The sequence below is a fragment of the Capra hircus genome, chromosome 8, assembly GCF_001704415.2.
Source record: "Capra hircus breed San Clemente chromosome 8, ASM170441v1, whole genome shotgun sequence".
Classification (NCBI taxonomy): domain Eukaryota; kingdom Metazoa; phylum Chordata; class Mammalia; order Artiodactyla; family Bovidae; genus Capra; species Capra hircus.
The window spans coordinates 48,764,346-48,776,837 of NC_030815.1; the positions used below are offsets into that span (position 1 = coordinate 48,764,346).

Below are 12,492 nucleotides of genomic sequence, written 5' to 3' on the forward strand. Positions count from 1 at the left end.
AAATTAATATGAAAATAAAAATCACAGGTTATCCTACCATTCAGGATATTACTTCATTGAATTGTAGAGTATTAATATTTATTTAGGTATGGATAAACATGTACTGTAGATTTATATGTTTTACTATAGATTTTTGTAAATACATATAAGCATGTATCTCATTGACTAGTTACTTGCATTTTTCACTTAATGGTGATCTTTCTCTATGTTATTAACTGGTCTTTTATAATTTTTAAATGACTGTGTGTGATTCTACATATGAATTTACTATAATTACCTATTTTTTATTTGTTGTCAGTTAATTGTACCTAATGGTTTGTTATTATAATAAACACTGTGATCACATTTATTTATATCCATGCAAATAAATATCTCCATAGATAAACCATAGTGGTATGCACAAATTATTTCCTTATGAGAAATTTCTCTAAATTGAACTGCCCAGTCATAGAGAAGATATTTTTGAAAAAGTACATTCACATTTTCTACAACTAACCTCTATAAAATGTAACCTCTGCAGACTCTAGCATTAGACTCAGAGATCCATAAAATGTTAAGGTTAGGTGAAATTTTGACAAAATAAATCATAATGCTTTTATTTTACCCCCCCAAAAAATCAACAGTCTGTGAATTGAAGTGAGTTGCTTAAGTTATTTAGTCAGAGGATAAATAAGGACAATGAAGTGATTTTTTTTGAAAGTTATTATGTTTAGTATACTGAATTACATACTGATTAAATCTGAGTAAACTGGGCTTAAAGTGACCCTATATATTTTTCCAGTTGTAAATTCACAGCCAAAGTATCATCACAACAAACCTAAGAGGATGAATTGAAGTAGGAAAATTACTGGCTAGGAGCAGACTATTAGACCATGTAATGTAAGTTAATCTTTCTGTGAGGCTTCTCTGAGCATTGCAGATGGTTCTCAATGTTTCTAAAGAGTTCACTGGCTCGTGGAAGTGGAATGCTTTGCTCACAGAAAGAATTTTAACCACCCTGATTCAGCAAAATCACCCTGAGGCCTCTTGTAAACTCTGGATTTTCTATGATGGTTCAACATTACTCTCACTTTAATTTATGTTGACACCATCCTTGCCATTTGTCAATGAAGTAAGTAAAGAGCATCCAGGAAGACACAGATTGAATACATGGCATGAGGTAAGAGTATATTCAATCAAATTAAAACCTCAGTGTCTTGTTTAAAGTTACATTTTTAACGTGGTCCTCGTTAAATTCCACTTTATGTAAGTGGAAAATATGGAAGATTTCCCTGAGATCTGATCACAGACCATCAGAGGATATTTCTAGTTATATTACACTGTATTATATTTTTACATAGTGCTTACTATGTGTTAGAACATCTACAAAATACATATGTTATTCTGTATAATCATGCCAGCAACACTATGAAGTAGATATTTTCCTCCTTTACAGTAAGTTGAGAATTAGAGATGCTTAATAATTTGCTCAAAGACAATTTAACTGGTCAGTGGTGGAGCTAGGACTAAAACCCACATCTGATTGACTTCAAAGCCATGAACAAGCCTTCCATCATATTGAATTTTTGCTGTAATGCTTACCCCTAGAAACATCAAGGACTCACTCAAATGCTTAGACAGGTTTCTTGCTGTAGAATGGAATTGGCAGGAGGAGTGGGACGTAGAATTAGGAGACAGGGAGATATTGCTTATCCGGGAATGAGATACTATTCAGGGGTCCTGGGACGAGGGTATGATAAACAGTCAGTAAGAAGTCATGGGTCCTCAGTGAGGGGATGAGAACATGCACTAAGGGACAAGAACAGGCTGGGCTGGATGGAATCTATCTGCAGGCAGTGAGGGTTAGAGTACAAAGCCCTGAGGTGCTGAATTCTCCTAGAAGATGAGGCTTGGATTTGTCCTAGGTTCAGTTCAGTTCAGTTCAGTTCATTCGCTAGTCATGTCTGACTCTTTCCGACCCCATGAATCACAGCACGCCAGGCCTCCCTGTCCATCATCAACTCCCGGAGTTCACTCAGACTCACGTCCATCAAGTCAGTGATGCCATCCAGCCATCTCATCCTCTGTTGTCCCCTTCTCCTCCTGTCCCTAATCCTTCCCAGCATCAGAGTCTTTCCCAATGAGTCAACTCTTTGCATGAGGTGGCCAAAGTACTGGAGTTTCAGCTTTAGCATCATTCTTTCCAAAGAACACCCAGGACTGATCTCCTTCAGAATGGACTGGCTGGATCTCCTTGCAGTCCAAGGGACTCTCAAGAGTCTTTTCCAACACCACAGTTCGAAAGCATCAACTCTTCAGCACTTAGCTTTCTTCATAGTTCAACTCTCATATCCATACATGACCACTGGAAAAACCATAGCCTTTACTAGATGGACCTTAGTCGGCAAAGTAATGTCTCTGCTTTTGAATATGCTATCTAGGTTGGTCATAACTTTCCTTCCAAGGAGTAAGCGTCTTTTAATTTCATGGCTGCAATCACCATCTGCAGTGATTCGGAGCCCAAAAAAATAAAGTCTGCCACTGTTTCCACTGTTTCCCCATCTATTTCCCATGAACTGATGGGACTGGATGCCATGATCTTCGTTTTCTGAATGTTGAGCTTTAAGTCAACTTTTTCACTCTCCACTTTCACTTTCACCAAGAGGCTTTTTAGTTCCTCTTCATTTTCTGCCATAAGGGTGGTGTCATCTGCATATCTGAGGTTATTGATATTTCTCTTTGCATTCTTGATTCCAGCTTGTGCTTCTTCCAGCCCAGCATTTCTCATGATGTACTCTGCATATAACTTAAATAAGCAGGGTGACAATATACAGCCTTAACATACTCCTTTTCCTATTTGGAACCCATCTGTTGATCCATGTCCAGTTCTAACTGTTGCTTCCTGACCTGCGTGCAGATTTCTCAAGAGGCAGGTCAGGTGGTCTGGTATTCCCATCTCTCCCAGAATTTTCCACAGTTTATTGTGATCCACACAGTCAAAGGCTTTGGCATAGTCAATAAAGCAGAAATAAATGTTTCTCTGGAACTCTCTTGCTTTTTCCATGATCCAGCGGATGTTGGCAATTTGATCTCTGGTTCTTCTGCCTTTTCTAAAACCAGCTTGAACATCAGGGAGTTCACGGTTCACATATTGCTGAAGCCTGGCTTGGAGAATTTTGAGCATTACTTTACTAGCATGTGAGAAGAGTGCAATTGTGTGGTAGTCTGAGCATTAGTTCTTAAATTTGAGCATATATCAGAGTGCTCTGAAGGCACATGAAAACACAGTTTCTGATTCAGTAGATCTGGATGGGGCTTAAGAATTTACTAAGAACTTCCCAGGTTTTAATGCTGTGGATGGTCTGGGGACCACCATTGCATACTATTGCCTCAGAGCCCTAGGCCAGGCCAGACTGCAGCTCTCAGCAGGGTGATCCCAGCTGTGGGGAATGAGATTTGTGTGAAGAAAGCAGGTCACTGCAATGACAGAATTACCTCTGGGATCCTGAATTTCATTTCAAAATATCCAGAGGTTGATGATTTGCCAGAAATAACTAAACTTGCAGAGAGAGAATGGATTTTCTGACTTTTTAGTCCAGTGAGCACCATATGTCTTCTTTCTGGGTAGCTAACTGTGACTCTAGCCCACCGCAAACAAAGGTCTAAAAATAAAGCTAGATAATTTCTAGTTCCTTGACTATTATGGACCTCAACCCAAATCCAAGTAGGTTCTCCTGTTGCTAGTTCCTAAAAATCTTATTACGGGTGAGTAGCCCTTAGAGACTTCTCTATGTTTATTCCATTTGAATCATTTTGTTATCTTAGGTTTCAAGAAAACCTGTTGTTTTTTTTTTCCTCAAACATCATTTACTTTTAACCTTTTTATATTTTAGAGGCAAACTTTGCAAATTGGTTTACACTCATGAATGCATTGACTTAAAAATGAAACTATAATGTTATCTCATATTTTTAAAAAATTCATCTCAAAAAGAATGAGCCTTGAATTTCACACTCTGTGTGTATGTGTTTGCTTTCTTACATTTGTTCTGTTTTTAGAGTGTGGATTTCTGAATTTAATACATGGAATATAAATTCCATTTTTAAGGTGCTTAGAGAGAAGCAATTCTTCAGTAACTGAGTCAATCAATAACAGATTTTAAATTAGAAAGGGATCTTTGAAATTATCTAGAAGTAAGCAAAGTTTCTCTGCATAGTAAGTTTTTTCACTTCTGCAGGTATGTTATTGTGATGTAATAAGAAATATATTTTGGTTTTCATCCTAGTTCTTGGCCAGAGCTCCTAAAATCTTTGTAGTTTCCTAAGCATTGAAGGTGCTAAGAACATCTTGTATTCTTATATTTGGTCTTTAGCCCTGACTCTTGATGCAAAGTTCCTAAATTCCTTTGGATATCTTGGATGATAGGAACATTATTTGTTCCAATGAGGCAGCTCCTGGTGAGCTCCTGGATTGGAGGCTGGTCAGCAAAAGACCTGGCCATAATTAGAAGCTTGGAAATTTAAACCCTATTCCTCCATCCACCAGGGAAAGGGGAGAGGCTGGAAACTGAGTTAATGATTGGTTTTGTCCATGTGATGAAGTCTCCATAAAAATCTCTGACCCTTGGGGTTAGGAGAACTTCCAGGTTGCTGAATATACTGAGGGGCTGGGAAGAGGGTACACTTGGAGAAGGCAAAGAAACACTGTACTCCTTCCCCTGCACCTTGCCCATGCATCTTTTTTTTTTTTTTAACTTGCTATTCCTGAGTTGTGTCCTTTTATAATAAACCAGTAAGCTAGTAAACAGTTTTCCTGAGACCTGTGAGCTGTTCCAGCAAATGATCAAACCTGAGGAAGGGAGTCATGGGAATCTTTAATCAGCATAGATGACAACCTGAGCTTTCAATGAATGGGTCTTGTGGGAACGAGACCTTAACCTGTGGGGTCTGTTAGTGTCTGAATTGAGTTAAATTGTAGGACATTCAGTTGATGTCTACAAAGAGAAACACTTGGTTTGCGGGGTTGGGGGTGGGGGGAGTATCATGAATAAGTAGTCATAGAGGAAAATGAGTGATTTTCCTTGCATCAAGCGATATGGTCTCTGTTGTACCTATTAAACTCCTATTTTCATCCCAAACAGCAATAGACAATACATAAATGAATGAATACAGCTATGTTCTAAAAAAAAAAAAACTTTATCCAGAAAAATTGGTGGTGGCCAGATTTGGCTCCTAGGCTGAAACGCACCAATCCCTGACCTAGTTCATTCCATCAATTTATCTGTGAGGAAACTGAGGCCTGAATTAATCAGTGATTGGCTCAGCTCACCCAGCTAGGAAATGACAGGCAAAGTCTCATACTAGGATCTGAATCCCAGGCAAGTGTCTGCAGCACAAACCCACTGGCACAGTAGGGGCCCTCTACCCTTTCTCTGAATTGAGTTAATCAATTTATGCATCAAAGATGTCATTCCTTCAGCTGCCCCTGCTGCACGCACGGTATGAAGCCAGGGGTTCCTAGTGTGTCCTTTGAGTTTTTCTAGTCACTTGGTTATAAAAATATCTCATCTCAAATGGCCTTTAAGAGGTTTATGTGCTTATGAAAATAAAAGAAATGTACTTCTGAACGTCTGAATTTTTTTCATTTTCCTCAGTTTTGTGGGCTAAATCTGACACTCTTCTAACGAGGCCAGGCTTGAAGGTTTGATTCGTAAATGGACACAGAGAAGAGCCGTTTCCAGGCCACAGATGGTGCAGGCCACCGACTGAGCGTTTGTCACGTGCGTTCTGTGATCTCACAGGGCTCCAGGAGAAAAGGGAAGTTGATGCAGAGCAAAGGGCTCCTGAAAAAAAGAAAGACTCAGAGCTAACATTTCTCCAGATTAGAAGCAATTCATCTTCTTCGTTTTTCCATGAAAACCACAGTTTTCTCATTGTTGATTTTAGAACAAAAACTGAACTTCTTTGCATCTTACAGTAAGCTTCTCCATCTGCAAACTAAGTGAAACACATTTTATAATCTTTAGTAAAAATGGCAATCCACTCCAGTACTATTGCCTGGAAAATCCCATGGACAGAGGACCCTGGTCGGCTACAGTCCATGGGGTCGCAAAGAGTCGGACACGACTGAGCGACATCAATTTCAGTTTCACTTTCACTCTCAGTGATATCTTTAGTGAACTTACCTTGAAATCATCTGTCATTTTTGTTCTGCCAAATATATAGGGTTATTTATTATTCCCCTTATGTATCATATTATTATTATATCTTCCTATTTAACCATTCTTGTTATGTCAGATTTGCCATTTACTCCCTGACGCTGTCACAAGGCACATTGTTCATATCTTTCAGTTAACTAGGAGGGTACTGCTGCCTTTGGGGAAGAGACAAAGTTGATGCCTGGATTCAAGAATTCATGCAGGCAGAGTGTTCACAATTTGTGAAAGATTTGTTGGGGTTCCAAATCAGAGACCTATTCTGTCTTCTTACAAACATATTTTTGGACTCTTGGGTTTAAGAAGAACTGAGACACTCTCAGGTTATCTCTGTGTGTATGCGTGTGTGTGTGTGTGTGTGTGTGTGTGTGTGTGTGCGTGTGTGTGTGTATGTGCTGAGGAAGGAGTTATTATGAGGATACACATCTGCCATTTTCAGGATCTGGGGCAGTAATCGGGTCCTGCCACTTTATTACTCTGTCTTTGTGGTTCTCTCACTTTATATTTTTTGCTGTTCTCTTCTCTTGTTACCAATTAGTCAATTTCCTGATTGGTTATTCCCTATATCAAATTAAATAGAGCCAGCTTTATTGTGGCTAACTAGCATTACTCCATGGGTAGAGTTTTCCTTCCAAGATGCCTAATGTGTCACTAGGAAACCTTTGGGCTGAGACGCCCAGCTCACTTCCAGTTGGTGGTGTCTGCATACAAAGAACAACCAGGTGCTGTTGCCCTGAACATGATGGTATTATCTAGGATATGAACACTGGATATTGAGTTGAATAATTTCTTTAACTTTGTTGTATTTTTAGCTCTTTTTTTTTAATTGTAAAAGAAATTCCCATTTTTGGTTGAAAAATATTTTAAGTATGCAAAACTTAAGAAAATAACGTATAATCCATTACCTACATATAACAACTATTAATATACTGATTACTTTTAAGTGTTTTCTTTATGCATGGTTCTGTATTAAGTTGAAAAAATAATGTTTACATATTTTTTGTTTAACCTTAGAGCATAGTTTTCTCTTGGGTATGTAAATATCCTTCCAACAGTGATTGTAATTAGCTGCAATATATATCATAGCATAGTTATATTGTATTTAACTTATCCAATGTTGGACATTTAGAGGGTTTCATCTCTGCTTCTTAAAATTGGTCAACATTTAGGATTAATTTGTTAAAACAGATTACTGGAAGTAAATTTATAGGGTCAAAGAGAATCTGATATTGTCAAATTGTTTTCTATAAACATACGCCAAGTTTTACCTTTGCCAGCAATGTATGACAGCCTGTCTCACCACACTTCCACAGCATCAAATGATAGCATCTAAAAATGAGTCTTAGGGTGTTAAAAAGGATGTCTTACTTTATGTATTGCTAGTTATTTATTGTATTGATTATTCTGCTGTTGTTGCTTCTAAAAAGGAGCTGAGAGTCTAATCATACCTATATAGAAATATGAAAAACTTGCCTTTCAATTTTTGCCATTTGAGATGCTAATCCATATGTGAATATCTGTCTCCTCTAGCCTTCATACACTGAGTTTGACATCAGCGGCAATGTCCTTGCTCTGATCTTCAATCAAGGAATGATCTGGTAAGCCAACTGTGGACAATTCATCACTTGAAATGAGCCTGCAAGATCATTATTGCACAAAGCACTGTAGCCTGGTGTCAGAGAAGTCCACAGTCAGTGCCTAACTCAGTATTTGTTTTTCAGAGTGAATGGCTATGTAGATTTGAAGTCTTAATTCTATAAGGCATCTTGTTTTGCAGAGCACTTTTTCATCAAATACTGGGAGTCTAGGTTCTGGCTTCCAGATTATTTGAATGCTTTTTGTAGTTTTATGTCTTGTGACACTAGGATCTCACAGTGAAACATTAATGACCCCATGACTGCATGTGAAGACTGAAAGAAATTAATATAAGACCTTTCTGAGAAACTTACTTGTGGTCACTATTGAATATGTTTTAAATGGAATTTATAGCTACTTTAAAAAGATAGTACCTTACCAAATTTAATACTTGATAGAGATGAAACACATGTTTTAGGAAGGTTTAGTTAGAAATATGATTTTTTTTTTTGGTAACTTGTTTCATGGGGCCATTTGCACATCAAAATTATTTCTTCACCTGTACCAAGGATTGTCATTTCTTTTACTAAATGAAAGCATTTTCACTGTAAATCCTGACAAGTTAAGATGAGTTGATAGAGTAGAAAACATTTTTGACTATAAAAGTTGAATCATAGCAGGAAATTCATCTGGGGACCATGTGTCTTGAAAATCTGTCACAATTAACTAACATATATCAACGAACAAGTAGTTATAACTAAGCTTCCTAATCCCACTGACACAGGACAAATATTGTGCCCATGATCACACCATTGTCCTAAGTACATATGCTAGTTACTGGAGTCAGTTTTGCATGAGCTTCATATATTACTCAACTCCTACAACCACGGCTAGTCTGAATTGTTAAACCTTTGTGAAGGCAGACCTCTCTGCAACTGTTAAAATGATCTTGCTTAAATAAACTGAAGACTATAGTCAAGGGTTCCATCATCCTGTGTTGGGGCCCGTCAAATTCCTGGGCCTCACTAGGTCAAGTCCTGCAGAGAAGACTATAAAGAGATCCTCTTCTTCATTGTCAGGTATGTTTTAAAATGTGATTCCTGTTCTCTTGCTCCAAGTTTTACACGTTATTTATGGCTCATAGGTCCAAAGAATCACTAAGGAGTGAAAGGCATCCTTCTTCAGGCAGAGAGGAAAGTCAAGGTGGCTCAATGTGTGAATGTCTACAGAGACAGCAAAGGGCTCACCTTCTGATCTTTTATCTCCTGTAGGGGATTCTGCTGTCATGGCAGAAAATGGCTAACACTGCTGTTGGGGTAATGGGAAACCACTGCCTTCTACCGAGTTTAAAATTCCTTGGCTCTTATGCAGAGTGTCACAAATCCCTCAGGCCTGGTGGGCACCATTTGTGCAGACATATGCTGCATGTCTCTCTCCTGTGCTTTCATAGTGAAGACAACAGATTGACCTAGAAATTTGTTGTCATTGTGAGCAAAGCTCTTATAATTGTGTCCTGATTGCTTTCGCCTGTAATTTTGCCACTCTTTAGTCCACTATTATTCATACTGAAATTCTTAAATATCCAAAAAAAAAAAAAATGCTCTTCAGTTCTCTGGCAAACCCATCTCAGAATCTTTGCAGTACCATTACGCTATTACTTTTTCTATATTCATCCTTCAGATGAATCTTGCTTCTGGTTAGTTTGAAGAGGGCTTTAGAAAGTGATTCTGTTTTTTGAGTGTATAAGACATTTACATGCTTCCCAGAGTTCTAGAAGCAAAAAAACCATCATTCACTTTGCAACCCTTTGTACAAACGGTCTTTTCCTCCTTCCCAGAACATTGGTGACGGGGTAGGGATGTGGTGGGGGGAGTGTGTAGTCTAAGTTTAGTAGGCTCCCTTGTACTCACACTATTTTATGAGGCGTAAGGATTTGATACCCGAATTTGGCCATTTTCTACAGAAATGATTGAAAGAGTATGGAGATTTTGTGTTCAATATTACTGGTTTGTGACTGGAGACGTTCAATAACTGCTTTAGGAGTTTCTGAGTAGTGAAGGCTATTTACACAGATATAAACAATTGTCAAACAATCATAGGTAAAATCCATCTTGTTATGAATTAGCTAATATGATCAGTATCAGCTCCTTGGAAGAAAAGCTATGAGCAACCTAGACAGCATATTAAAAAGCAGAGACATTACTTTGCTGACAAAGGTCTGTCTAGTCCAAGCTATGGTTTTTCTAGTAGTCATGTATGGATGTGAGAGTTGGACTATAAAGAAAGCTGAGCACTGAAGAATTGATGCTTTTGAACTGTGGTGTTGGAGAAAATTCTTGAGAATCCCTTGGACTGCAAGGAGATCAAACCAGTCAATTGTAAAGGAAATCAGTCCTGAATATTCACTGGAAGGTCTGATGAAAAGACCCTGATGCTGGGCAAGATTGAAGGCAGGAGAATGGGGTGACATAGGATGAAATGGTTGGATGGTATCACCGATTCGATGGACATGAGTTTAAGCAAGCTTAGGCAGTTGGTGATAGACAGGGAAGCCTGGCGTGCTGCAGTCCATGGGGTCTCAATGAGTTGGACACAACTGAGCGACTGAAATGAACTGATCAGTAAAACCATATTACACACATGTTTTTTAAAACAGACAGAACAGGTTTTGTAATCATATTTTTTAGTGATGGAAGCAGATCATGTCTCTATCAGAGCAGGATGTAGCACTAGCAGAGAACACACAGTGAGAAAGAAGATGGGTTTGGACATTGTTCCAACACTGGCTCCTGTATCTCCCTGCCAGTCTTGTCGCAGTCTGCTATCTCATTTTCTCCCTTGATCAAATGTGAGTAATTTACCTGACATGTACCATGTCACTAGAATAATAAGGAGAGCTAAATAAAAGAAGCTTTCCTTTGCTTTGGTCTTCTTGGAAGAAAAGCATTTTATAAGGCTAAGGTATTAGAGTGATCTTCAACTGACAGATGATGGGATCAGGTCTGAGTAAGGGACTTAGTGAGCTGAGCTGATTAGTGAGTAGCAGGCAAAGATGGAATGAGCTTTAAGATTCAGATATCACTGTGCCAGCATCTCTCTTTCTAGGTTAATGTTCTTGAGTCGTTTGTTCAAAATGCCTGTGTGATGTTTATTTTGAAATTCTTAAATGTATTTACCTATACATATGCACTTACGTATATGAGTGTACATGTGTGCATATAGATAAATGACACATGCCTATCTATAGATACACATGTATTTGAAATTAGGCAAGTTTGCATCTTGAATTATGTGCAAAACCATATCTTAGGATAGACTAAGTTGTGCACCAATGACATACAATCCCCAAATCTTAGCAACTTAGAAAAGGAAAAGTTTATTTCTTGTTTACTCCATGTGAAATGTGAGTAGGTAAAGGACTCTGCTCCTGTAAGTTACTCTCACTATAGTCTCACAGACCGGAATAGAACAACATCCTTCTGGAGCATCACTGGTCAGAACAGCAGAGAGAGAAGAGAACAAAAAACCCACAGCATTATTAAAGTTTTCACCCAGTAGTGAGACACTTCATTTCTATCTCTAATTTACTGGCCAAAATAAATCACGTGGCTAAGCCTGACTTTGAGAAGGGGGCAAGCATAATCATCTGTAAGTATATTGCCTTATAAACATTGACATTTGGGAATATAATTTAATGCTTTGTAATTATGACCCTTCCGCTGGGACTGTCACTCACCTGCTAACATTTCTGGGGTTCCAGGTTGTTCCAAAGTTTACCTTCATTTTTAAAAAACTAATGAACCTTATATCTTAGAGAAGTTAAAGGTTCACTGCAACTTTGAATGGAAAGTACAGAGTTCCCTTATACCTCCTACCCCTACCCGTGCACAGCCTCTGTTGACATCTTCCACAATGCTGTACCTTTGTTATAACTGATGAACCTACATGGACAAATCATCATCAAAGTCCATACCATTTTTTAAAAAGATAGTCCATCTTTCTACCAAGTCTTTGGTCAATTTAGTATGTGTAAATATTTTTCAGATCTGTTGTATGGGAACCTACCAACAAGACAACACAAACTGTAACAAATTATCGCTTTTCAATGAAATGGTTTAATGTTGGGTTACACAAGTTCAATTATAGCAGAAAATACCTTCTTCATCTAACTAAACCCTTTATGCCTTCAGTTCAGTCATTCAGTCATGTCTGACTCTTTTGTGACCCCATGAACTGCAGCACGCCAGGCCTCCCTATCCATCACCAACGGCTTAAGTCTACCCAAACCCATGTCCATTGAGTCGGTGATACCATCCAACCATCTCATCCTCTGTCGTCCCCTTCTCCTCCTGCCCTCAATCTTTCCCAGCATCAGGGTCTTTTCAAATGAGTCAGTTATTTGCATGAGGTGGCCAGAGTATTGGAGCTTCAGCTTCAACATCAGTCCTTCCAATGAATACCCAGGACTGATCTCCTTTAGGATGGACTGGTTGGATCGCCTTGCAGGCCAAGGGACTCTCAAGAGTCTTCTCCAGCACCACAGTTCAAAAGCATCAATTCTTCGGTGCTCAGCTTTCTTTATAGTCCAACTCTCACATCCATACATGACCACTGGAAAAACCATAGCCTTGACTAGACGGACCTTCGTTGTCAAAGTAATGTCTCTCGCTTATAATATACCAAATCTATATTGGATTGATTAAAACAATTATTCCACGTAACCAGG

The 12,492-nt window shown here is 38.5% G+C and overlaps 1 protein-coding gene across 1 annotated transcript in view; it reads left to right on the forward strand.

The window, feature by feature from the left end:
* The window catches only part of TMC1 (transmembrane channel like 1), a 134,660-nt gene that overhangs the window by 108,209 nt on the left and 13,959 nt on the right, over window positions 1-12,492 (forward strand). Inside the window, exon 16 of the mRNA XM_018052767.1 lies at window positions 7,722-7,789. Within this exon, the coding sequence (XP_017908256.1) occupies window positions 7,722-7,789 (68 nt within the window). The remainder of the gene's footprint in view (window positions 1-7,721; window positions 7,790-12,492) is intronic.